Source organism: Melozone crissalis, unplaced genomic scaffold, assembly GCF_028551555.1.
Source record: "Melozone crissalis strain CALT ecotype California unplaced genomic scaffold, PUWL_Pcris_2 ptg000106l_1, whole genome shotgun sequence".
Classification (NCBI taxonomy): domain Eukaryota; kingdom Metazoa; phylum Chordata; class Aves; order Passeriformes; family Passerellidae; genus Melozone; species Melozone crissalis.
This window is the reverse complement of record NW_026535883.1, coordinates 495,412-522,360: the sequence shown is the minus strand read 5'-3', so window position 1 is coordinate 522,360 and position 26,949 is coordinate 495,412. Positions and strand designations below refer to the sequence as shown.

General features: G+C 41.1%; 1 protein-coding gene across 2 annotated transcripts in view; it reads left to right on the top strand.

Annotated features, from left to right (window-relative positions):
* The window catches only part of KIF13B (kinesin family member 13B), a 123,592-nt gene that overhangs the window by 38,735 nt on the left and 57,908 nt on the right, over positions 1-26,949 (top strand). For both annotated transcript variants that reach the window (XM_054291693.1, XM_054291692.1), the window contains exons 3-11: positions 11,088-11,103; positions 12,575-12,635; positions 14,325-14,417; positions 15,017-15,197; positions 15,593-15,680; positions 16,997-17,131; positions 18,539-18,651; positions 19,099-19,210; positions 23,603-23,815. In XM_054291693.1, the coding sequence (XP_054147668.1) occupies positions 11,088-11,103; positions 12,575-12,635; positions 14,325-14,417; positions 15,017-15,197; positions 15,593-15,680; positions 16,997-17,131; positions 18,539-18,651; positions 19,099-19,210; positions 23,603-23,815 (1,012 nt within the window). The remainder of the gene's footprint in view (positions 1-11,087; positions 11,104-12,574; positions 12,636-14,324; positions 14,418-15,016; positions 15,198-15,592; positions 15,681-16,996; positions 17,132-18,538; positions 18,652-19,098; positions 19,211-23,602; positions 23,816-26,949) is intronic.

Below are 26,949 nucleotides of genomic sequence, written 5' to 3'. Positions count from 1 at the left end.
GATGAGGATTGCTTTTCTAGGTCAGCCAGAAGAGAGCTGGGTTCAAAAATGTTACCCTGGAAAACAGTTCTGTCTTGCTTTCTTTGGGACAAAGTTTGTATTTATTTCCTCATGCCAGGTACTCCTGTAATAAGATTTCTGGAGTTAGATGGGATATTGGGAAGAAATTGGAATAGTAGAATTTTAGAATTGTTTAGGTTGGATAGAAATTGGAATAATAGAAATCGGAATAATAGAAATTGGATAGAAATGGGAATAATAGAATTTTAGAGTTGTTTAGGTTGGAAAAGACCTTTAAAATCATGGAGCCCACTGCCAAGTGCACTATTAAAGCATGTCCCTAAGCACCAGATCTCTGCATCTGTTAGATCTCTCCTGGGCTGGTGATAAGGATATTGATTGCTGCCTCCTTCCTTATCTCCATGCTGTCAGTCAGGTTGTCTTAAATGGGTTGGAGGAATATAGACAGCATTGAAAGCTTTGATCAGGGAGGGTACAGAGTCTGTGCTCCTGGGAAGAGCAAAAGACAGCATGACATCATTCTTTTTTGAGACATATAAACACTAATTTTACTCTAGCTGAATGTTTGAGGCTTCTCATACATGTCAGGTTTTTGTTGAAGTGCTGTTTTTGGGATGCCAGTGCTTTGACAAGCTGCTATTCTCGTTTGCAGCATGGCTCAGATGAGTTGTGCTGTTCTTTCACCTCCCAGGCTCCTTGGATGCTGATGGAGGGTTTGGGTTGAGAGTACCCAGATCTTGTAGCAGCCTCTGGGTCATCACTGTGATCATGGAATGTGGATGTGCTGAAGTGAGGAATTTCAGGGTTACTGAGTGGTGGAGCCAAGACAAATCTCTTTTTTTATGCTAATGACCAACCCTTCTTGCCTACAGCTCTGATCTTCTCCCTCCTCCCCATCCACCATCCATCAGACCAACATAATTTGTGGTTTCCAGTGTGTTTGTATTTTAAATACTGCTTGAATCCCTCATTTGGGGCTGGATCCAAAACAGGCCATGAATAGACTTCACCACATGAAAATAACTCTGTGCTAATCAGGAATCTGGTTCTGGAGGTTCTGGAGGCACCAGAAATCACTCTGAGGTACAAATTTTGGCACTGTGCATGCATCCTCTTCATCAGCTGGAGATCCAGTGGTGCTGAAATTGCACCAAGGTTCAGAAAGTGACAGGCTGCTGTACCCAGTGAAATTCCCAATCTCGTAAATGCCCTGTGCATGCACAAACAGCACCATTAAGATTGATTTCTTTACAAAATTTGGCCACAGCAATGTTCCCTTTGGAACTGCTGCCACTCTAAACATTTCCTACTTGCTTAATGCCTGGTGGATGTGGTAAAGAAGTTGGAGAACCAATTCCAAAGAGAGGAAAGTCCCCCTCTTCACTGGAGGACAAGGCAGGCCTGTGGAACCAAAAAAAGAAAGTGGAGGAAGCAATTTCACTTCTTATTTAGGCCTCAGGGCTGGAAGGTGTTTCCCAAGTTGCATTGCTGATTATCTAACACAAATTGCCCAGACAGCTGAGAGATGAATGACTGAAAGTTCTTTGGGGATGTCAAAAAATGTTGACTGTCAAGTGTTATGAGTACAGAGCTGCCTCATGGTGTTGGTAATTCAGTAGGAGAGTAGATGGGGAATGAGCAAGTACTCAGAGACACCTCTTCTACACATTTGTGTTTGGAGGGAGCTACTGCCTATTTAAAAGACATAGAAAACATTACCAACATTTTCAGAATGCTCTTGGTGAGGCATTTGTTTCCCTGAGTTGAGGAGTCTTTACAGTAATTTTCTTAGAGTGGAATAAATGGTTAATGTGAGGGTGAAGAGCTTGTGGCTGCTCTGGAGCCTCCATGGCTGTGGGCCCCTTTGTACTCCTGCAAATGTCCCATTTTTTTCTTTTTCTCTTCCTTGTTTGAAGCAGAGGGAGGCTGAAGGAGATTTTAGAGAGACGTTCTTCCCTGTGAGGGTGGGGAGGCTCTGGCATAGGTTTCCCAGAGAAGCTGTGGCTGCCCCGGGATCCCTGGAAGTGTCCAAGGCCAGGTTGGATGGGGCTTGGAGCAACCTGGGATGATGGAAATTGCCTCTGCCCATGGCAGGTGGTGGCACTGGATGAGCTTTAAGGTCTCATCCAACCCCAGTTGTTCTGGGATTCTTCTTTCTTCAAAGAATATCGGGTGCCCCCATTTGTATTTAGGCATTTGTGTAAATATCACAGAGTCCATGGAAAAATCTGCTCTCTTTCCAAGTGATTCTGGTCAGTATATTTGTGTTTTCAAGGAAGACAGAAACTCAAACTGGTGTAAGGTAGAGGCTCTAATGAGTTTATGGATTGGATGATGCAGCTGGGTGATCTGCCAGAGGTGGAAAACCCAGTCTTGGTGGACCTGAGAGAGTTCTTGAAATACCCTTTCAAGGATTAAATTCCTTTTAGTTCCAATCTTTTGCTTTCCACAGTGCCCAGGGGATCATTCTGGGATTAATCCTGTGTGGCTTGGCTAAAGGTTTTCCTGGATGTGAATGCTGAGTGTGTTGATGCTGTAGAACAAGATTACCATACATTGTATATTTTCCTGTACATGCTGCTCCACCTGCCATGATTTTCCATTTGGGATCTCCTGGAGGAGTTAAAAAGCTGCCACATCCTAAGGAGGCTCTTTCCCTTCCTCACACGGCTATAAAAAGGTAGCTACAGCCCACTTGATTAAAAAATACTGTAATTAACAATGGTAATTGAAAGTTTGAGGACTGGCTGTTCACCAGACATTCTCTAGAGCACAATGGTATCCTGACATCTGAGTATTTACAAACAAAAGGATAAAGTTGTAATCCCCTTGTCATAACACCAGCTTTATGGGATCCATGCACCGCTTGAATGTGGTCAGGACTAAGCAGATTATTGTACCAACAATACAGAAAATTTAGCTCCAAGTACAAAATACCCCAGACCCACAAAGCTGCTGCTCAACCCGAGTTCATGGTGTTTGGGGCTTTTTTTTTTTTTTACTTTTTTTTTTTTTAATTGTTTTGAGTGAGCTGGCAAAAATTAGTTTTGTCAGTAGAAACTAAGTAACCGCCAACTACGCCTGGAATGCCTTGGAGCACTGGAGGAATTTTCCAAGGAACAGTGATTACCTTTGTTCCTTTTAGCTACACAGGTTTAGGCTTTGAACTGTGCATGCTCTTTCACAGGTTTTTTTCCCTTTTTAATGTATTTGGGGATTTTGTTTTAAAGAGGCTGTTTCTGATTGCAAAAAAATATTTTGCTCAAATAGGGCAGTGTGGTTTTCTCCCGAAGAATTCAGTATTTCTGTGGAAATACAAAAAGGGGTTCTGTAAGAAAATATTAATTGCAGGACATCATCAAAAATTGGAGTTTGGTGGGCCTCAGCATTTTGATATGACTTGGTCTGAATGTAAAAATGGAGTAAAAATATCTATAAATTGTTAAACACTTGTGAAACCCAGTAACCTTAAAGACTTTACAATCTGAAATATTCTGTGAACATGGATTTCTAAGTATCATAGGATAAGCCTGAAGTGATCAGACTTGATTCAGTTGACTTTTCCTCTCATTGTATATACAGCAAAATGGATTGCAAGTTATATTTGTCTGATATGCAGAAGGAGAAGAAACAGCTTCTCAAAGAATTCTGATTTTTGTTATCAGCTGTCATATTGCCGCCTTTTGGTTTTGTCTGTGTTAGTAAAATCATTAAATCTACTCTCTATATTTTATTTCACCATTGGCTGGCACTTTTTTATGCCATGAAAGAAATTCTGCAGCTGAAATTTAAACAATAAAACTCTGACCATTGCAGTTCTGGCTCTTAAAAATACTTCATTCTGAGTCCTATATTCACACAGGGAAAAAAAAAAAAATCCAAAACCCACACAAGCTACCAGTTAAAGGATCTGCTTCAGAAAGAACTGGTCTCCCAAACTACAAACAAATCCAAGATCTTCCTGGATTGTTTTTTTCTTTGGGTTTTTTTGGGGGTTTTTTTGGTTTTTTTTTTTTTTTTTTTTTGTGGCTCCTTTGCATCTGTTGCAAGGCCTTGAGACTTTCTGGTGCTGGAGCTCTTCAGTAATTCCCACACCACTTAGCAGCTTCTCCACTCTAGGAAGGTCGTGCGGTGAAGGATAGGGAAGCTTGGACATCATACGCCCAGTTTGTTCAGAATAAAAGACTCTGGGTTGTCAAATCCCATCTTCTGTTCAGGCAGGTGTCTAATGCTGAGGCAATGAGAGCGCTCCCTTTGAAATTCCACTTCTCACACCCAATATTTGCCCTCTGAGATATGGCCAGGGGCCATTAAATTATAGAAAATCCTGAGCCAGAAGGGACCCACCAGGATTATTAATCTAATTTGTGGCCCTGCGTAGACACCCCAACCATCCCACCCTGTGCTATCCAAACACTCCTGGAGCTATGGTAGCCTCGGGGCTGTGCCCATTCCCTGGGGAGCCTGGCAGTTCCCAAAAACCCTCAAGACCCAAAAGCCTTGTTTGAAGGATGAGTTTTTTTGAGAAACCCTTCAGTCCATGAAATTCATCATGTTTTAACCTGCTGCTCTTCAAACAGAGCCTCATTTGCTTAGCAAAGCTCCGTGCTGTGCTACTGGGAATGGGATATTTGATGTTCCTGAGGTGTTCCTGCCTCTGCTGTGTTTGAGTAGGGAAGCTCATGGCAGGTGACTGAGAAGGAGCAAGGGAAAACACTTTTCCTTCCAGTGGAAAGTATCCAGGGGCACGGGATTGCAGTGGGATGATCTGTAAGGTCCCTTCCAACCCAAACCATTCCGTGAATTCATAAAACACTGTACAGGAGTGTCTTTGGTTACAAGATGTGGCTGGGGGTGTGTATTCTATTTGCCATCTGTTAGAGGTGGGGCAGTTATCTTCTGTTAATTGGGCAGTTTTCTTTATCTCTCGGACAACCAATCCTCCCTGTGGGAAATATCTTCTGTTAATGGGCCAGTGAGTGTCCCTGCATGGCTGATAAAATTCCATCATCCCACTGGGAGATGCTCCACCCAGAGGGAAGAGCCAAGCATTCCTACCTGGATATAATCTGAGGTTTGGAACACCACAGGCAGCCTTTTCCCACTAGTTTCCCAACAGAACAAGTTTCTTTTCCACTAAATTCCCAGAAAAAGACCAGGCTCATCTACACCAGCGCTAGACCTTCAGAAGAAAACTCCACCCTTTTACAGGATCACTGCTCCAACAGAACCACATTTATCGCTCCAAGAAGACTGCAGCCGCCATTTAATCAGACTGCTACCAACACCCTGACCAACAAGGTGTCAGGTCGTATTCTGATTCTGTCAATGTTGTTTTGTATTACTACATTTCTATTTTAATTTTTTTCCCTAATAAAAAACTGTTATTCCTACTCCCATATCTTTACCTAAGAATCTCTTAATTTCAAAATTATAATAATTCAGAGGGAGGAGGTTCACATTCTCCATTTCAAGGGAAGCTCCTGCCTTCCTGAACAAGCACCAATCTTTTCAAACTGAGACAAGGAGCCACAAAAAATTGTGCTTCGGGGTTTTTCATGCCAGTGCTATTTTGAGCCATATTTTTAACCAAGGGAAGAAAGGAAGGAAGGATTTGAGGGGATGACAAGCTCTGCCCAATGTAACTTTAGTTCTTTGATTTCAGGGAGTACTGGTAAATGATGCTGTTGTGCCTGTCAGAACCTAGGATAGTTATTGTACAGCTTCTACCTGTTACAACTTAATAATAAAATCCCAGAATTCCAGAATGACTGCAACCAAAGAGTGAATTACTGTTACACATCATGTCAACTTTATTTTATTTTTTAGGCCAGGTGGGAACACAAAGATGTGGCCTTACAGAGTGATCTCTGGGGGGACACTGACACCTTTTCACTTGTAAAACCCCAAGGAGTTTTTCCCCATCAGTTTCTTTTTCTAGTTGCATTTTTAGCTGCTTTCTAGAGTTCATGCTGGACAGTTTCTGCAGAAGGGCATAAAATAGCACTAATTACACTGGAATTTGATATGGTTGTTTTTGCAGTGGTTATGGAAGATTGCAAGTGGAAAGCAATAATAATTTCTGGAGAGATTTGCTGAGAGTTTCCTGATTCGTAGTTGGAATTGTTGCCTCTCTTTTTTTCTTTTTTCTAGCCCTCAGATTTGTATTACATTTTTGCTAAAGCTTCTGAAAATGACAAAATGTTATGTTTCAATTCCATAAATCCAGCATAGCCTTGTGCCACTTGGCAGCATCATTCAAATGTATAGTTTGGGTATTGCAGTTGCTGTTGCTATAAGAAATGTTCTTTTTCAAAAAAAAAAAATAGAAGAAAACCCATGCCTGGCATGTCAGCTCCTGTCCTAGAGCTTCTGGAGCTCTTTCCCCTGTTTCCTTCCTTGCCACCTCCCACCTTTCTCCTCCCTTTGCCCCATCTGCCAGTTTCTGATTGAGACAAGAAGGGAGATGTGCTGTGACTGATTTAGAGCATGTGCTGATTTGCCAGCTGGCTGCTGTCTCTGAGCTGGGGGGTCAGCCAGACTGGAGAGATAAGGACTGAGCTCTGCTCTCCTCTCCCCAGCCAGGGTTCACCTCTGCTCCTTTGCTGGGGTGTTTTCCCCCTCAGTATTTGCACAATCTGAAATACACTAAGGTTACTAAACCTTCCTTCCCTCCTTTTGAACATGGAAAAACTGGGTGTTACTAAAATGCCACTATTAACTATGGTTGAACAGTTTATTGTGTTTGAATATGTAAGTTAATTATTCTGTTAAAAAGCTGAAGCAGTAGTGGTATTGCACATGCACTGATGGTCTCAGCTGGGACCTGCTCTGATTTTATTTATATTTTTACATTGTGCTTGAGATGTGTGGAACCACCAGAATTCTTATAAAAAAGTGTGTCCTGATCAAGAAGCTGGATCAGGACTCGTTTACACTGTGTAAGACATAGTTTAAACAGAAATTATTACCTAAGCTCCATGTTTTCATTCTCTCTCAAAACAGCAAATATATTCATAATTTCACCAAATTATTTGAGTTTGAAAAGACCTTAAAGATCATCTTGTTGCAATTCTCTGCAGTAAATAAAATACTGTTAAATGTAGGATATTGTTTTGGAGTAGTCTTCCTCCTTTTTTCAATTTTAGAATTAAATTAGATGCATTAGATTCCCTCTACTTCTGTTTGACATTGAACTGAGAAGAGATAAGAGAAGGGAGTAGGCAAATTCCTGTCAGACTGGATACAAGTGAAAACAAGTAGCTGGAAGCATCTCAGTGACATCCTTCAGTGGCTGAAAGATAAAGTTTTCCCTCCCTGCCTCGGATGCTTCTGCTGTATCTGAGATAGATGGGAATTTTTGGCTGTTGGCCGAGGAGCTGCCTGCGCCTCAAATGGCAGCATCTTTGGGGATGGAGAGGGACCTGGGACAAGGGATGGAGGGACAGGACACAGGGAATGGCTTCCCACTGCCAGAGGGCAGGGATAGATGGGAATTTGGGAAGGAATTGTTGGGTGTGAGGGTGGGGAGGCCCTGGCACAGGGTGCCCAGAGAAGCTGTGGCTGCTTCATCCTTGGAAGCTTCTCTGTGCCAGGGCCTCCCCACCCTCATGAGGAACAATTCCTTCCAGATAGCTTAACCTAAATTTCCCCTCTCCCAGTTTGAACCCATTCTCCCTTGTCCTGTCACTGCAGTTCCTGGTGAGCAGTCCCTCTTCCAACACTGGAAGGTGCTGTGAGGTCTCCACACAACCTTTTCCAGGCTGAACAGCCCAAAATTCCCCAGCCTGTCTCCTTAGGGAAGATTCTCCAGTCCTCTTATGAACCTCATGGCCTCTTCTGGACTTGGTCCACCAGTTCTGTGTCCTTCCCATGCTGGGGACACCAGAACTGTGTGCAGCATTCCAGGTGGGGCTGGACAAGAGCAGAGGGGGAAAGTCACCTCCCTGTTCTTGGCACACAAGGTTCCTGTCGTGTTTTGTTGTAGGAGATCCTTCCCTGCTGTGTGGGTGGTGCTGTTCTTGGTGTTTACCTTTTCCTCACCTCTGGGATGGACAGGAGCACTTGGGTGTGAACACCCAGTGTGTCCTTGTAGCCACCCAGGCTGCTGTGGGTGCTCTATTTCCCCTTCTATTCCAATTCCCAAGGGATTTTGCATCAGGCTAAAAAATATTTTCATGGGTTTCTGGGCCCAGCATGCAGCTGCAGCACTAATGGGCTCATATGTTCACAGCACAGTGATGCAGGGTGCACCCTTAATGCTTTCCTTGGGGAAACATTTGTCCCATTTATTCTCTTTGTAGTCAGAAGTACATGACACAAGCTGCAGCTCTGTGTAGCTGTGTTGTATCCCAAATGCTGCACTCTGGGTTTTGTGGGGATTCTGTTCTCTCAAGTTTGGATTAAGCAAGACCCAAGACCTGGGTTTGTGTGTTTGTGCAACCCTTCAGAAAATGAATTACTTAGCTCAGACTAAAGGTCTTAAGTTAAGCTTGATGATACATAGCCCTGTGTAATCCATAATCTTAAAATTGTATCTGTGATAGAACTTCTCAGATGATATCCTTACAGCTGCTTTAACCCAAATACTCAATAATATGCCCTATATTGAGGGCTGGGCAGATCAGCCGAGTTGTTGCAATATAATCCTGTCTTGGAATTGGGCTGGAGAATGTGAGCAGGGCTGTGTGACATCTCTGAGTGCTAAACTCAGACTCTGAATCCAGGCTTGCTGCTCCATTTGTTTTACAAGGAGATTTTTGTAGGAATAGTAATTAACCTGTCCTGTAAGCAGAACTCCCCTAAAGGCAGTTTCCAGTGAAGTCCTGCAGCAAAGTGCTCCATGAGCATTTCAGAGCGCAGAAAGCCATGAAAATGCTCCTGTGCCTCTCTGAGGGGATCCAGAGGGGCTCTCTGGAGTCTCCTTTATCTGGATCAAAGCCCCACTGAAGGAGATTCCCTCAATAAAATACACCCAGGAGTAACAGCCACGAGTCCACACCAAGCTGGCTGGCAGGACTTTGGGAGAGCCTTTATTTCAACTAAGCCAGATGGCAGAGGAAAAGGGGTCATGTTGTCATTGCTGGCTTGGATGACCCCATGGCACGGGGTGACCTTGACTTCAGTAATCATCCTGCTCTCCCAAGTGCCCGTTGTTCCTGTTCTGTCCAACAGATACAGCAGATCCAGGCATGAGTAAAAAGGGGTGATGGATTTGTGTAATAAATAATTGGTTTTGAGAGACAATGTTCAGAAATTTGAGAGAAAATGCTCAGACCTTGACTTCAATAATCATCCTGCTCTCCCAAGTGTCTGTAGTTCCTGTTCTGTCCAACACATACAGCAGATCCAGGCATGGGTAAAAAGGGTTGATGGATTTGTGTAATAAATAATTGTTTTTGAGAGACAATGTCCAGAAATTACTATTTTTAAACTTGCTTCTCAAGCCCTCTGAGCAGCAGGAGCTCTGAGGGGATCCAGAGGGGCTCTCTGGAGTCTCCTGTACCTGGATCAAAGCCCCACTGAAGGAGATTCCCTCAATAAAATACACCCAGGCACAACAGCCTAGAGCCCACGCCAAGCTGGCTGCCAGGACTTTGGGAGAGCCTTTATTTCAACTAAGCCAGATGGCAGAGGAAAAGGGGTCATGTTGTCATTGCTGGCTTGGATGACCCCATGGCACGGGGTGACCTTGACTTCAGTAATCATCCTGCTCTCCCAAGTGCCCGTTGTTCCTGTTCTGTCCAACAGATACAGCAGATCCAGGCATGAGTAAAAAGGGGTGATGGATTTGTGTAGTAAATAATTGCTTTTGAGAGATAATGCTCAGAAATTTGAGAGAAAATGCTCAGACCTTGACTTCAATAATCATCCTGCTCTCCCAAGTGTCTGTTGTTCCTATTCTGTCCAACAGATACAGCAGATCCAGGCAGGAGTAAAAAAGGGTGATGGATTTGTGTAATAAGTAATTAGGTTTGAGAGACAATGCTCAGAAATTTGAGAGAAAATGCTCAGTGACTTCAATAATCATCTTGCTCCCCTAAGTCTCCCGTCGTTCCTGTTCTGTCCAACAGATGCAGCAGATCCAGGCATGAGCAAAAAGGGGTGATGGATTTGTGTAATAAATAATTGGTTTTGAGAGACAAAGCTCATAAATTGCTATTTTTAAACTTGCTTCTCCAGCCCTGTGAGCAGCAGGAGCTCTGAGGGTAATCCTGTATGGCTCCCATGTCTTTCTCCTGCTCTGTTCAAAAGAAATCAGTGTTGCTTGTCACAAGACTTTACTCATTGCTGATGTCAAGAGTTTCCTAATGTCATTTGGAAGGTCCAGGACAAGAGGAATATCAGTGGTTTGTTGTGTGTTTACTGCTTTTGTCCAGCCTCTGATGTGGGGAGGCTGCATAACCTGCAGTCATCCACTGGGGCCGTGCTGGTATTTTAAAGGTCACTCCAGTAATTTTGTGCTTGCCTAAAAACAAACAAACAAAAACCCCCAAACTTTTAAATTCTGCACATAACAGAGTAGAAGAATTGCTGTTCTCTGCTCATTCTTTTGGGGAAGCAAATGTTTGCTCTGCTGTCCCAGCAACCAGAGAGAGCTGGGTTGGACAAGCCCAGGGGCTGGGCTCTGAAATTTCCTCTTGAATAGCACTCCTGAAGTTCTTGTTCAAGTGGTTTGGGAAATTTTTATGTTGCTTGGGTACTTTGTTTTTAAGAGGTAGTGACACCCAGAGAGAGGGAGAGGTGTCACAAGAAAAATAAACCCGTGAGAGAACGAGAAAGACATGCAGCATGAGGAAAATCAGTGGCTTTGAATTTTAAATCAGCTCTGAGCAGAATCTCAAATCATGCCCCTGAAAGGGTTTCTAAAATGACTTAGGGTCTGTAAGCAAGGAGAGATCTGAGGAGAGAAATGAACTTTTAATGCAGCATTTCAGTGATTAATGATAGCACAATTAAGCTGAAATCACTACAACTAACAGTCTTTGTTTTTCTTTTGTCTTTTTTTTTTTTCTTCCCCTGACCTTGTACCAAATCCTTTCCACTCCTGATGCATTGGGGAACAGCAGAACTCACCCAAAGGTAAGGGCTTTTATCAGTGTGTGGGAGTTGTCCTATCACTTGCTCACTCTTGGGTTATCCAAATATTAAAAGCATTTTGCAGAGCTCTGTTGCTGCTCAGCTGCTGAGTAAGAAACTCGAAGCATCTCCTTGCTGCAGAAATGCTCTGCACAGCCCGTGCCAAGAAATGAGTCAGAGGAACAAATGAGAACATCCACACTCAGCACTGCAGGCTCTGAATGGAGGATATTTGTTCTTTGTGGGCTTTTTAAAAAGCATTTTCTGGTATTTGTGTTAAAGCAAACTCATTATGGTCCCGTGACTTTGTGCTTGTTCTGAAGACTCTGCCCTGGCAGATCAGGGTTCAGCTCCATGGATGTGCTCATACAGCCAGTGATGTTTTATTAAATGTTCTGAAGGCTTGGGATGCTTCAATAATATGTTTAGCTGTAAACTGAATTCAAAGTAAAAAAAAAAAAAAAAAAGCACCATAATTTTTAATACACAAGCTGTTGTTTCCTCAGTCAGAGGATATAAAATAACTACTTTATCTCTTGATACTGGTACTGGGGGGAAACAATGTATTTTTGAAGATAAATTATTTAAATTTCAAGGATTTTGCTATGTTAAGCATTTTCGTAAATGTTGGTAGTCAGCAGTGTAACAATGCAGGACATCCAAAGGGGAAAGAGCAGTTTCCATTAAGCTTAGAGGGGAAATCCACAGCCTGAGAGCCCCACACTGCACTTCCCTTTTCCTACATCCTACAGAATAAATTCTGTGAATGTAGGTCAGACATTACCCTAATTAATATTTCTCCTTGCAGTTACATACCCAGGGGACCTGGTTTGGCAAACATTTGTCCCAAAATACACATTGTATTATTTCAGGTCATCTTTCAGGACAAAAGGTGCCTGTGGACCTTTCGATGGATTTATGGCAAAATTGAAAATTTTCTATTAAAAATATTATTGTGCTGCTCTTTTCATGATAAAACTGATTTGCTTTCTATTATTCTTTGCAAATATTAGACTTTGATGACTGCTTTGGTTTGTCATGGAATGTAAATAAATACATACTCCTCTTGTATGGAAAGAGCTTGCTACCCTAAGGCTTGTTTTTAATTTATGCAGACAAGAGGCACGGGGAGATGGGAGGCAGAAAGAGCTAGAGGACATCTGTCAGTTTGCAAAAGAGAAACTCTGGTGAAAAATGCATTGCAAGGATGGGTTTGGAGGGAGAAATGGAGAGGTCCTTGACGTCCACTGGGTTGGCACATGGAGAGTGGGGAGTAGGGCTGGCACAGAAAGGAACAAATAGAACCAAGGAACAAATAAAAGCATGCAGGAAAATGAAGTGTTTGTGAGGCTTCAAACGCCTAGAAAATGAGGAATTCAGTGGGAATGTGAGTTTTGTTCAGAATGTCAGAATGTGAATAACATGTTGGATTTGGCTGTAGCTGTTCTGAGGTGTCATGGTTGTTTCCCTGCAGGTGTTTGCCTATGATCACTGCTTTTGGTCTATGGATGAATCTGTCAAAGAAAAATATGCAGGTAATAATATTTACTGTGGCTTGGCGGTCTCCAAGTGGGAATGATCTGATTAAAATACAGTCCTTGCTGCAGGGCACAGGCCATATGGTACAAAGTGCTGTCCTTTCTGTGACTGGCTGCTGTCAAAAATGGGAAAATCTTCAATCATTCCAGCTCCTTTTCTCTAAAGATGACAGCAGCAATGGGCACTGCCACCCCTTTGCAGTGCAGAGAGTGGAGAAACCCAGCACAATGATGCTTTACTCCTGTTTACAGCTTTATTTAAAATACTGCTCCAACTCCATCATTTTAAATGCATCAAACCCATTTTTTAATTTTGAGGAGCATTTTTATGTGTAATTTCATGTTTTTCAGTGCTGATGGGAGTTTGGCATCATAGTAAAACCTGATAAACGAATGTTAATAAAAGCCTAATTTCATTTAACTTCATGTGAATTCAGATGCTTTAGTGAGAATGTGTCATGTATTCATTAAAAGTCTCATAAAAGTTTCTGTGTTTTATATAATAAAACATAGAAACATATATATATAATATATTTATTATAATGCATTTTGGCATATAGTTATGGTAGAATATGAACTATATTTGGACTTATCACTGCTATAATTTATTCCTTTCATAGGTGTTATCCTTTAAAATTCGGGATCAATTGAACTCAATATTTATTTCATAAAAATCATAAGAGAAATCAAAGACACATGCACTTCTTAATTTTAATTTCTTTAAAAAATAACTAATGAGTAATAGCTTATCAAGGCTCTAAGAAAAGTGTGACACTTTCAGCCCTACAAATTACATATTTTGTTTCTCAGACTAAAGGTGGTGCCTATATAACTGGTAGTTTGGTCTGTTTTATAGTGGACATGTTACCCCAGCTGATCTGTCACAGCTCTTGGTGATTTTGATGGAGAATTTGGCATGGACTTGACTGTAAAGATAGAAACTTAATGAGGGAAAGGAAGAACTTAAAGGAACATTATTTGAGAGGACTTTTCAGTCCATAAATTTCTGTCATGCCTTGTTCAGACTTGAGTTTTTTGGGTTATAAAATTAATTCTGAAAATAAATTTTGTTCAAGAAGTTACTACCCAGATATTTTAAGCCTTCTTTCCTCTGCTTGGAAAATTATCCAAAAAAATAAATCAAATCAAAGTTCAATTACAAAAGAAATGTTACACCTTACTTTTTGTCAGTACCAAATGCCCTGTGAATATCTGTATCTTCCACATATTTGTGATTCCTTCTCTGCAAAAATCTCCTCGTGATATTATCCAATATCTTACACAGTAAAATTTTCCAGTGCTCTGCTGATTCCCTTGGATTAAAACCAACTGACTGTCATTAAAATGTACACTTGAGTATATTTTGAGGTGTCATTCCCCAGCAGATTAAATTCTGCAGAATTCACAGATTCTCTACTGATAAAACTTCTGAGTATGAACCTTGATAGGATATTTGCTTTAATCACATCCAGGTATATCCATGATAATCCCAGCCCCTGATTTTGACAGCAGCCTAAATCTGGAGCACATCTTCTGCTCCTTTCCAGGGAGCAAGCCCTGGATGTGATTTAGGCAGCAACAGCAGGAAAACCCTCACAGCTTCTACCTAATTGTCAGAGAATTCAAATTGAGGGACAAAAAGCTCTTGCTGTGTTACAGTGTTGGCTTGTGTGTCCTATTTTCTAGGTCAAGATGTTGTTTTCAAGTGCCTTGGAGAGAATATTCTTCAGAATGCCTTTGAAGGCTACAACGCTTGTATCTTTGCCTATGGGCAAACAGGTGAGTCCCAGAGTAAGGGAGAAATGTTCCTTCCAAAGGTGTTGTGTTCTGGTTCTTTCCACGGCTCTTGTGACATTGTTGGAGGAGAAATACCTTCTAATGTAGATAAGAAATGTTTTCCTCTTTTGTAACATCAGATATGAGGTGGGCAGGACGAGAAGTAAGGTTTTGTTGCTGCTGGCTACCCTTATTTCTCACACTTCACATGATAATCTTTGGCGTGACCATGATTGTCCTTGAGCTCAGAGCATTGCTCAGATTTTCTGCCTCTGTGCTTAAAATAATCTTGAATTGTCATTTTAATGTAATATTTAAGGAGTAATATGAAGGTTTTTCTCATTAGTGACTTGTCATCTGCAGTAAGGCTGTATCTATCTAAAAGTTCTCCAGTACTCTGAACCAAATTTCTTGTTTTCCTTTTCCCTTTAATTAAAATACTCTTTAGCTCAGTGGTGTTTGTGTTACTTTAAGGCAGAAAATGGAGCAAATACCTTCTACTAACATGCAGATTTTAAAAAAATTTCTTTTATTTCTTATCAATATTCTGCACAGCAGAAACCTTTGTTGCATGTTCTCTAATCACAGCTTCCCTCACACAGGGTCTGGAAAATCCTACACCATGATGGGTACTGCTGATCAGCCTGGATTAATCCCTAGACTTTGCAGTGGACTCTTTGAAAGAGCACAGAAAGAAGAAAATGAAGAGCAGAGTTTCAAAGTGGAAGTATCCTACATGGAGATTTACAATGAGAAAGTCAGAGATCTCCTTGACCCCAAAGGGTGAGGAATTTGTGTGTGAATGGCACTGTAGAATTTGTCCTACACTCTTCCTTTACATAACCAGTTTGCCTTAATGGATCCCATCTAAAACATTTGCCTAGGATGGCTTTTGCTGCTTCCTGATCTCAGCATCTCCTCATTATAAATCAAAATAAAGTAGCAAGACTAAAAGCCTGGAGTAAATGTACCTTTTGTGAAGTGACAGCACTGTCTCTGTCAGCTTTTTATGTGTTATAAAGCTTTTTTTGTGTTTGCATTCTGGCCCTTGCTCTGTGCTTCAGTGGGTATTTGTGAGACCATCCTGTCTGAGATGTGTCAGTGAGAAATGGACTTTGTGTAAATGTTGTCTTAAGTCAGTCATGTGCTTATAAATCCCTTTTTTTTCCCCCAACCAGAAGCCGTCAGTCATTAAAGGTTAGAGAACACAGTGTTTATGGCCCTTACGTAGATGGCCTATCCAAACTAGCTGTTGCTAGCTACAAGGTAAGGATCAACTTTATGAAAGGCTTATCTTCATATCCTAAACACCAGGTGCTGTCCCTTAAGCTGGACAGAACTACTAAAATGCTCCTTATCAGTAATCTTAGAGCAAGAGAGCTGCAGATTGTTGTGATGTGATCCCTGGGGAGAGCAGGGCTGAGAGCAGAAACTCCCTTCATCTTGTGCTGCTCAGTAATTCTGGAAATAATTCAGCTGTTGAATGGAACAGATTTCCTCTCAGCATTAAGATGAGTGCAGACTGTCATGAGAAAGTGTTCTGTGATTAATTACAGGCCCAGGATTAAGCAGAGACAGGCTCTCAGTGCCCCACTGTGTCACTTTTTGCCTGTCATGCTCTACTCTGTAATTTCCCTTCTCAGTAGCACACGCTGGAATTATGAACTAATGATTGTTTACCAAGCAAATACTTGAGAGCATCACATGAAACTGGCTTGCAGGACAGTAAATGTTTATATGTGCATTCACAAAATGCCCTGTTTTTTAAGGAGCTTTAACTGACTGTGGTGAGAATGGATAAATATGGGATGGAATCTGTCAGCTTAAGCAGAACATGAAAGCAGTGCAATTGCAGTTTCTCCAGGTGTTCATCCAGTTCTCCGTGGTGGTTTCTGCTAAGACAGGACACATTTCATGCTTTGCCTTTCCATGTTGCCCAGCAGCTTTTTGTAATCCAGAATTTGGAGTCAGTGGTGTGTGGTGGTCCTTTGTTTGACTGTTTATTCGAGTTGTTTTAGCATGACCCAGCTAGAGATACAGAAATAGAGGTTTAGCCCAAGACCCCGAGGTTTTAACCATTTTACACAATTGCTGTGAAACCCCAAAGCAGGGGAGCTGCACCTTTCTCAAGCATCACAACAGATGAAAGAACATAATAAACTCTTAAAATTTGGAGGAATGTAATGTTCTGTTCGGCATGGTTCTGTTTTATAAACCTCTGAGCCTTCTGTCTGTATTTCAGATCCTCAGATCATGACAACTTGAGGCTAAAATGTGACAGGGTTCAAACACAAATTGCTGTTCCTCACTTCTTTCTCTGCTTTTGAGTGTTGCTGTGTGCAGCCAGGTGCATTATTTTTGTTGATAATTTAATATCTAGGTTGAGGAGTGGGTGAAGTCATAACACTGTGGAGTTTCTAGAGCCAAAAAACTTTTAATTTTTTTTCCTCACATTTTTCTGAATGAACAAATGGGAGGCTTAGCAAGAAAATGCTGTATTTGACCAAGATGAGGTGATTTTTGGAGGTAATTGAAAAGGATGTCAATGCAGATATACTCATGGCTGTGAAAATTGTATTTAGGACATCGAGTCCTTGATGTCTGAGGGCAACAAGTCTCGGACAGTGGCTGCCACCAACATGAACGAGGAGAGCAGTCGGTCCCACGCAGTCTTCAAGATCATCCTCACCCACACCCTCTATGATGTGCAGTCAGGGGTAAGAAAATCCAGCTGCAAGCTCCAAATGTCAGCCTGGGATGTGTCTCTTGCTTTAATGTATTTCACAGGAAAAGAAACACCTCTTTGGAAGCAGCAGTTTGTAGTACAGGCTAAATATAAAATAGGTGAAAAATAGAAATACACCTGAGTGTACATTTGGTGATCCAAATAGATCTCCTAATGTACACTCCTGGTTATTTAATGCAAATTGATATAAATTACCAGCTTGCTAAATTAATGCAAATTTGTATAAATTATCAACTTCCTAAATTGAAAAAAATACTAATTTTCAATATTTTACATTCTATGCTATGAATGCTTTTATGTGTAAATATTCAATACTGAAAAAGCATTTAAAGCTGCAAATATTTTAATTTATGTTGCCTTATACATAAATATGCCTTGGAGAGGTGCATGAAATACATTATGTCAATATTATTTAATCCCTCACAGAAAATGATGATAAACTGGAATTGAAAGAAGTATCTTTAAAGTTCATTGATAAATTCTGTGCTTGGATAATTTTTTAATGCTTTCAAAGCCTTGGAGAAATTTTGTATCCACAGAGCAAATGTGAGCCTAAATATTGGAAAGCATAATGAGAATTTGGGCTTTTTTTGGTCCTATTTTCTCAGTTTCCACCAATCTTATCCGCACATTTTTCCTTTTGAGAGCTTACTGATTTTAATTATCTTGTTCATTTATGGGGATGCAGCACTTCGTATTTGGGATCCTGGGGTGCTGAAGGTGCAGATGCTGCAGAAGAACTTGATGTGAGCAAGCTGTTCCCAAAGACAGTTGGCTTTTCAATTTCAGATTGATTTAGGGAGTTCATGGAGTGTTTCAGAATGTCATTTTGGGTCAAATGAGGTGAAAGGATTTGTAACAAAATGTGCATTACAGGTTTAAATACTCACATAGCTGGGATCGTGTTCCAGGAGGCTGATGAGGATAAAGGAGACTTTGCTATTGTGATAGTTTATGTAAATTATGACATGCTTCTCGTCAGATTCCTTCCTGATCACTGAAAAATAGAAGAAAATGTGGTATAAAATCCAAGGATTTTAGGAGACTGTTTTCAAGATGGGATTGTGAACCTCATATCTCTGCTTGTGACTCCCTTGGCATAACTCTGAATTTTTCATGGTTCAGCACTTCATTAGTGTGCTCTCTGCTGGAGATTTCTGAGATATTTGAAAATATCAGAGTACCTGACTTCCCTGTTGTTTCTGAAACAGCAGGTAGTGACTTAGCACAGGACACTGTTCAAATCCAGCCACTCTCAAAGGGGTTGGAACAAGAGTTTACCCCAAAAATGAAGTTTGATTGCTGTTGTAAAATAGATCAAACAGTGTAACTTGATTGAGGTGTCCTAACAGGGGCTGTTCTCTGGTTCCTTCCCCAGACATCAGGTGAGAAGGTGGGCAAGCTCAGCCTGGTGGACTTGGCAGGTAGTGAAAGGGCAACTAAAACTGGTGCTGCAGGAGACAGGCTGAAAGAAGGAAGCAATATTAACAAGTAAGACTTTGTGATTGTTTGTTTTCCTTTTTTCATCACCATTTCTTGCTAAATACAGCCTACTTGTAAAACAATCTGAAGCTCCTGGAGTCAATTTTCTCCTTTTCTTCTCTGTACAATGCTCCTGTAGTGAATTTTTCTCCTTTCCTTCTCTCTATTTCTCCTTCTGACACTCAGTACTCTTAGATATGGGAATAAGATTTCCATCTTTAAAAGAATATTTGTGTTCCTGCAACTGCCATGAATTTCATTGTGAAGACCTGATTATTAAGACTGAAAACATACTGAAAAAAATAAGAGTGGAGCTTTTGTGAAGAAGGAATGATCAAAATTAAATGAGGAATGTTTTCCTCAGAGCATGTTTTCAGAGAGGAAGTCACTGTCTAAATATGCATTTGACTTATGAATATTTACCCTTGTTAATGACTGTTTGTGTTCTCTGGGCAGATCCCTCACAACTCTGGGGCTGGTTATTTCTGCCCTGGCAGATCAGGCTGCTGGCAAGAACAAGAACAAATTTGTTCCATATCGTGATTCTGTGCTCACTTGGTTACTCAAAGTAAGTAAGGAGGTTTTTTTAAATCTTTTTTAAAGTTAAATAAAAGAGAGGAAAAGGGAGAAGAGTGTTATGGAATGAAATCAAAATTGTGTGCTTTTTGCCTCATTTTCTGGGTTTGATGTTAACCATAATTGTCTTTGGAAAATGAGCGGGATGTAAGCCATTAGTATCTCTGCAGACTAAATATGTGTCTTCTGCTGACCTGCAATGGCCTAAGGATTAAGGAACTTCAAAAATAAAATTAAAAGCAGTGTATATTTTATGGGTCAGTGTAAGTACAGCTTCACGCACAACCTTGGGGCTAATTTAATTTGGGTTAGTTCTGCATACAGCTGATTTTACATCCTGGTATGCTTAGCTCTGAAGATGTTGATTAAGACAATTACCTTTTTCTAATTGTCTAATTTAATTGTTAAGATATTTTACTTTTGTCAGCAGAGTATAATTGCAGAGCATTATCCCAGTTACAGTCTGAGGAACAGGTCAGGAGACTTCTGAGATGCTGTTCATGTGAAATGAGCAGTTAAATCATTTTCTGAACTGTGCAGGGCTCTTATTTGGTGTTTTTTTGGGGGGAAAAAGGAGTGTTTCATGATGGCACTTGGATGAACCTGTGTACAGTCTAAATGAAGAAACCCAAATTGTTAAATATGAGATCTGTATAAGTCAAATTTCTTTTTTTTTTCCCTTGTGCTCTATTTAGTTATTATCCAGGAGCAATTGAGATACTTATTGGTAGAAAGAAATAATTTGAGAAGAAACTGATTTGTGGCATCACCAGCCTTTCTTTGTCCTCTTACTTTTTGTGGGTGCTCTGGCTATACTTTGTTGTCTTAGCTTCCCCACCCTTTCTTAGCAGTGTTTTTAAGTGGTGTTTAAATTTCATATCTCTGGGTTTTAACTGCACATGTGGAAAGAAAAAGACAAAGTGACTTGCAGGTTGTACTGAATTGCGGAGATCAAAAAAAAACAACACATTTTTCCTTGCAGAGATTTGAAAACAAAGTTGAATTCAATGCTTAAGTAAAACAAAATCCCTGCTCCTGTAACCTCTTGACACACAAACCTTCATTTTTCTCAGTGCTGCCTTTTAATGGACCTTTTAGCATGGGTTGTGAAATTATTTATCCCTAACAGATCTGGACCTCAAATAGCCACGTAAAAATCTTAATGGCACAACACAAACAGTGTCTGAGTAAAAGAAGTTCTCACAGCACAGTGTTCTTGCACTGAGGCTTCTTCAGTGTTTAAATACTTTTTTGCCTCTCTATATTTACACTGAGTTCTTTACTCTCATTTAGAAGAAAGAAATTATGTTTTTGGCTCTCTGCAATTTGACAACAATGCCCCCGCACTGCTTCACTTCACCCCGGTGCGCTCTGGGTTCCTGAAGTGGCTGCAGCAGGGTGGAAACCTCCCTGATGAATTTCCAGCCTTGTTGGAATTAGTTCTGCTGCTCCATTTCTAAACAAATCCAGGGAGCAGACTGCAATTCCTGTTCAGCACCTGTCTGAGGCATTGTGGCCACGGTGCCGCCGGCCGGACGTGGTGCAGGAACGGGAGCCCACTTTTGTTCTGCCTCCTTTCAGGCAAACCCTCTTTGTGTCCAGCATCAAGGCTGGGGGGCTTTTAGGGTTTTTTTAACAAACAAGCTCTCATTGAAGCTTTGTTTTGAAAGGGGGAACATTTAATTTTTTTTTTTTTTAATTAGAGATCAAAAGAGGGATTTATTCGTTTAAAGGGGCCTGTTTGGAGATGCCATGAGATGGTGGGCTGTTGAATTGCAGTCAAGAGATGACAATCTTGCCTCCATGTTTCAGAAGGCTGATTTATTATTTTATGATATATATGTTATATTAAAAGAAAATTATATATTAAAACTATACTAAAAGAATAGAAAAAAAGATTTCATCAGAAAGCTAGCAAGGAATAGAAAGGAATGATAATGAAATCTTGTGACTGACCAGAGAGTCCGAGACAGCTGGACTGTGATTGGCCATTAATTAAGAACAAACACATGAGACCAATCAAAGATGCACTTGTTGCATTCCACAGCAGCAGATAATTATTGTTTACATTTCATTTCTGAGGCCTCTCAGCTTCTCAGGAGAAAAGATCCTAACGAAAGGATTTTTCATAAAATATGTCTGTGACAGTGGGCTGAGCTTTCTCCCTGGCTTTCAGCTTGTAATTATGATACCAAAGCAGACTACATGTGTTCTAACTGCAGGAATATCTGTCATACAGTGTCTCTCCACAAGTCTGAGAAATCAGTTCAGGAGACCTCAAGATCTGACACTTTTTGCTTAATTTTGTTGAGGATTTCAGACAAAAGTGCCAGGTGAAAAATATCATTGCTTGAGCAGTGGCATCAGGTTGTATGCAGGGAGCAAAATAGCTTTGTCAGTTCTGGAACTTCTGGTTTTAATCAAGTTGTATTGGCACAAACATCTTGTTTTCCTCTGTTAATCAGAAGCCTGATGGCTGCTATTAAAAATACAATTTCTGAGCTCTACATTTTGAATTGTTTTCACAGTAATCTTGCTGCTAGAGGAGAAAAAGCTAGTTAATTCTTAGAAATAACTTCTTTATTTACATTCTGACCCTCTAACACTTGCAAGCCCAGTCTTGCCAGGCTGGTTTACAGACTCTTTTCACTAATGAGAGGCTGATTTGCTATTTTTTCACCTTTCTTGCTTATCATTAAAGAAACCAGTGAATACCAGCACATGGGGTTTAGGCATAAAACTTTATCAGGCAGTCTGGCATTGGACTTGAATTGCTACAAGAGGGACTTTGCCCAGTTTATAATGGGTGTATTGTGGGTTCTGGTGTATCACTGTTACAGTGTTCTCAGCTGCCTCTACAGTAGAGCTGCAATTCAAATAATGAATTAATCTTATTTTGGAGCTAATTAGTGCAGTGAAGGACATTCCCCAGGTGCAAACAGTTAAGGTTGGATTTGGAAGGGGAGTACCTGGCCAGCTCCCTGCCAAACTCCAGCTTTTGATGCAGAACAGGGATTGCAGTTGCAGGGTGTCATTCCTAATTTTTGCCCAGGAAATCCCATGGAATGATTCATTAGTGCTCCTGTTAGTCTTAAAGTTTTCAGTTAAAAAACCATTTTTTTGGCACAGAGGGGACCCTCCCAAGCCATGGATTAATTTGGAGAAAACACTGGCTAATCCTTGGATGAGTAAAGTCACGGTGAGATCAGTCAGCAAACTGTTCTTTGCTGCCGATTTCTGCATAAATACACTTACCTGCCTGTGCTGACTGTGTTGAACACTGTAAATATACAGAGATTTATGTTTCATATGAGTTCCATGCCCTTTTGCATGACCAGAGACAGCCAAGTGCTGCCAACAGCCTGACTCCTGTCAAACTGGTTTAGGCATCACGCAGCCAAAAGGAGAGTCTTGGGGAAATACTTAAAGGGACATTTTAATGATTGCTGGGGAAAGTTCCACGTGTGTTTTGGAATTGAAATGGTTTGACAAGCAGCTAATGCAGTCAGATTGTTCTCATGGCAATGCCTGACCTACATTTCATGGGTTATTGAAGACGAAAATTAAGAGCGTGGTTTGTCTCAGAAAAGGATATTGGGTTAAAAACAAACAAACAAACACCCATCCCAAAATTCCAGGCAAACCAAAGAAACCAAACAGCCAAACAGAAAAAAAAATCCTGCTGCACAATTTACACTAGAATATTTTATCTTCATGTATCTATATTTGACTGAAATGGTAACCTTAATCTTATGATCAATAAAAAGATTGAATCCTTCCTTCCTTGTTTCATGCCTTTCTTCTCTCTTGACCAAATTCCAGGAGGGTAATCTCTTACATAACTAAGTTTAGATTTGTGAGCTGTGCCAGTGGGAGGAAGGAAAGGGCCCCATTCTGAAAGTTTATAGGAGTAAAAGCAGCTAGATTGTTTATGAACAGATATCTCAGTAATTTATTTCTTGAAGACATCTGTCTCATAGTCTTTAAAATGAGATAATATGAATTCATCATGGTTTTTCCTGAGCTCCGTCAGTAGTATCTGAGAAGTGAACGCAGTAGTGTTCAGTGTGGTGAACACAGCTGAAGTGTTTACATTTCTGGTTTATAAACCTAAGCAGAAAACAGAGAAAGAAAACTTTGAATCCTTTACCAAGCCCTGTAAAGCCCAAACCAGGGCCTTTTTCTGGTTCCTGCTGAAACTAAAAAAGCCAAGAATGCTGAAATCCAAGAACATTTCCCAAACGAGCTTTCAAAAACAAACATTGAAAATCATGACCTTTTCTTAACTCGCACCGCTTAAACTCTTAACCCAGTGAGCCAAAATAAAAATATTTATTCTAAACCAAAATATTGGTTCTAATATTGCTTCTCCCAAACCTTCCAGGACAGCCTCGGGGGCAACAGCAAGACGGCCATGGTGGCCACGGTGAGCCCAGCGGCCGACAACTACGACGAGACGCTGTCGACGCTGCGCTACGCAGACAGGGCCAAGAACATCGTCAACCACGCCGTGGTCAACGAGGACCCCAACGCCCGCATCATCCGCGAGCTCCGCGAGGAGGTGGAGAAGCTGCGGGAGCAGCTCACCAAGGCTGAGGTACAAACCTGGGCCTTGAAAATCCAGAAGACCCCCACCCAGGCTTAGCTGGCTCTGTGGTGTCATTATATTGCAGAGGTTCCATATTTTTGTGTCCTTATTGCAAGTTTTGTACCTCCTTGATGTTTCTCATAGGCATCTCCTCTAAGCACTGACTCTTCCTTCTTCTCACAGTAGCCAACTGACTCCAGTTCCCCTTTTAACCAACCAACCAACCAACCAACCCACTCTTTTGTAGCACTCTCTTCATTGGCTACAGCTGTGGCCTGTTAAAGTCAGGCGTGTTTCTAATCCTTAATAATTGATTCAGCTGCAACTTCTTAGGGGTAAGATTACTTTCTATACTACTGTTATTTTCTTATATTCTATCCCCGTACAGCTCTATAGAAGGAATTTGTCCTGGTTTGAAAAGACAGGTGTCTGCTGAGGAAGGCAAGAGTGTCCTTTGAAATGGAAAATGTAAACGCCCTCCCTCCTAATTGTTATGGTTTTGAAATTAAGGGGCTCTCAGGCAAAGATATGGGAGTAGGAATAACAGTTCTTTGTAGTTCTTTACTAGGAAAATGTTTAAAAAATACAAATACAATAGTACAAAAAGAAAATACTACTGGCAGAGTCAGAATATGAACTGACACCCTGTAGAGCTTAGCCAGCTCTGCAGAAGGAGTTTGCCTTGGTGGAAAAGACACGTGTCTGCTGAGGAAAGCAAGAGCGTCCCTTGAAATGGAAAATGGAAATGCCCTCCCTCTGAATTGTTATGGTTTTAGAATTAAGGGGCTCTCAGGCAAAGAGATGGGAACAGAAATAACAGTTCTTTACTTGGAAAATTAAAAAGAAATACAAATATAATAGTGCAAAAAGAAAATACTACTGACAGAGTCAGAATACGACCTGGCACCCTGTTGGTCAGGGTGTTGGTAGTAGTCCAATTAAATGGTGTCTGCAGCTCTCTTGCAGTGGGATGGGCTTCCTTCTACTCCTGTAGAAGGGTTTAGTTTTCCTCTGAAGATCCAGTGGTGGTGTAGATGGGCCTGGTCTTCCTCTGGGAATCCAGTGAAAAAAGCTGCTCCTCTGGGAATCCAGTGGGAAAAGGTTGCCTGTGGCATTCCAAACCTCAGATTATATCCAGGTAGGAATGTTTGGCTCCTCCCCCTGAGTGGAGCATCTCCCAGTGGGATGATGTAATTTTATCAGTCATGCAGTGACACTCACTGGCCCATTGACAGAAGATATTTCCCAGAGGGAGGATTGGTTGTGGAAGAGATAAAGAAAAACTGCCCAATTAACAGAAGATAACTGCCCCACCTCTAACAGATGGCAAACAGAATACACATCCCAGCCATACCTTGTAACCTAAGACAGAATTCCATGAGGGAATGTTGCAGGGCATCCAGGCAATGCGTCCATCTCCCTTTATATAATTTATTTACATTTTTCTGTGTGTCCATCTTGAAACACGGGCATTCATTGAGATGCTGACCACCTTGTTGAGCTTTCTTGGTTTTACTCTGTGAAGCAGAGGACATGGAGGCATGGATAGTTCCAGTTAAGACTGGGTGATTTTTAGGCAGAGCTCTGCTGATATTTTTAGGAATTCAGCGTGGCCACATCCTGTGAGATGTGACTTCAGTTAAATAAAGTTTTCTTGCCTGTTTCCAGCTGTTGAGTCTCTCACAGGCACTAAGCAATATCTCTCTACAACTCCCTGAAGGAAGTTGTAGCCAGGTGGGGGTCAGTCTCTTCTCCCAGACAAGCAGTGACAGGATGGAGGGACACAGCCTTAAGCTGCACCAGGGGAAATTTAGGCTGGACATTAGAAAAAATGGGAAATTAGGAAAAAATTATTCACAAGAAAGAGTGATTGAGCATTGGAATGGGCTGCCCAGGGAGGTGGTGGATTCACCATCCTTGGAGATGTTTAAAAAAGACTGGATTGTGCACTCACTGCCATGGATTAATTGGTAAGGTGGTGTTTGGTCATAGATTGGACTGGATGATCTCCAAGGTCTTTTCCAACCTATTCTGTGATTCTGCAGTGAAATTTCAAGAGAAACATGGTCTGAATGTTAGATGAAGGCCAAGAATTAGTGTAACTCTGAGTTCTGTTTCCAAAGGGACAAACCAATGGTGATGTAATGCCTGTGGTTTGCAGTTCATAAAAATTACGATTACAACATTTGCATCATGAGGTATGCAGGGAATGCTGGCTGTGATACTGCAAACGACTTGTGGATTTTGGACTCTTCTCATTTGAGCTGCCTAATGTGCTAAGCATCCACTGTGTGTGGATCAGTTTCTTTAAGGTGTCTCAAGTTAAATATCATAATATTAAATATCTAAAAATTCCTCTAAAATATCAGCCATAGACTTAACAGTACTCCAAGAGTTGCAAGTAATCCCCATTTGTTTCATTTTTTAGTATTACTCCCAAAATAATGGCAGCTGTCCAAAGTAATGAAGTAGTGTTTCCTAAGGATGAAATAATAAATATTTCATTTCCTAAGTATTAAAATCCCACCCTAGTTGTCATCCCAGTGGCATTGACAAAGAGCAGGGAGAAGCCAGAGCAATTTGCTGTTAAGAGGCTGCACAGTAAAGGTCAAACCCCACATTCACAGCCTTGTGCTCCTTTCAGTTCATTACATTTGTTGCCCATCTAATTGTTCTTCCAGAAATGTGCATAAATAACTTCCTGAAGTGAACAAAAGCACTGACTCATTATGACAGGTTACATTTTCAAAGCTCATTTCCAGATATAGGAGTTGCCAAGTTGTGGGGTTTGGGTTTTATTTGCCTTTTGGTGTCAGTGTCCTTTTCTCTCCTGAACAACCAGGACAGAACTTGACAGTTGACTTTCCCCTCACAGAGTATGGAATGATCCTCTTTTCCCCTTTTATAATCAATGCATTTTTTTATTGTCTTTTTGTTGGAATTAGCATCATGTTTTAATTTGTCTGTGCCAAGACCACCAGCTTGTCCTTCCTGAACTGGGAGTTCACCTCCTTCTGACAGAGAAGCAGCCTGTGGGTCTGGGACCCATTTTTTTGGGGTTTATTTAGGCATTGTAGGCAATGAGAAGAGTTACCCAGGTCATTGTGCAGCTGAAATGTGTGAAAATGTTCACTAATTGTCCA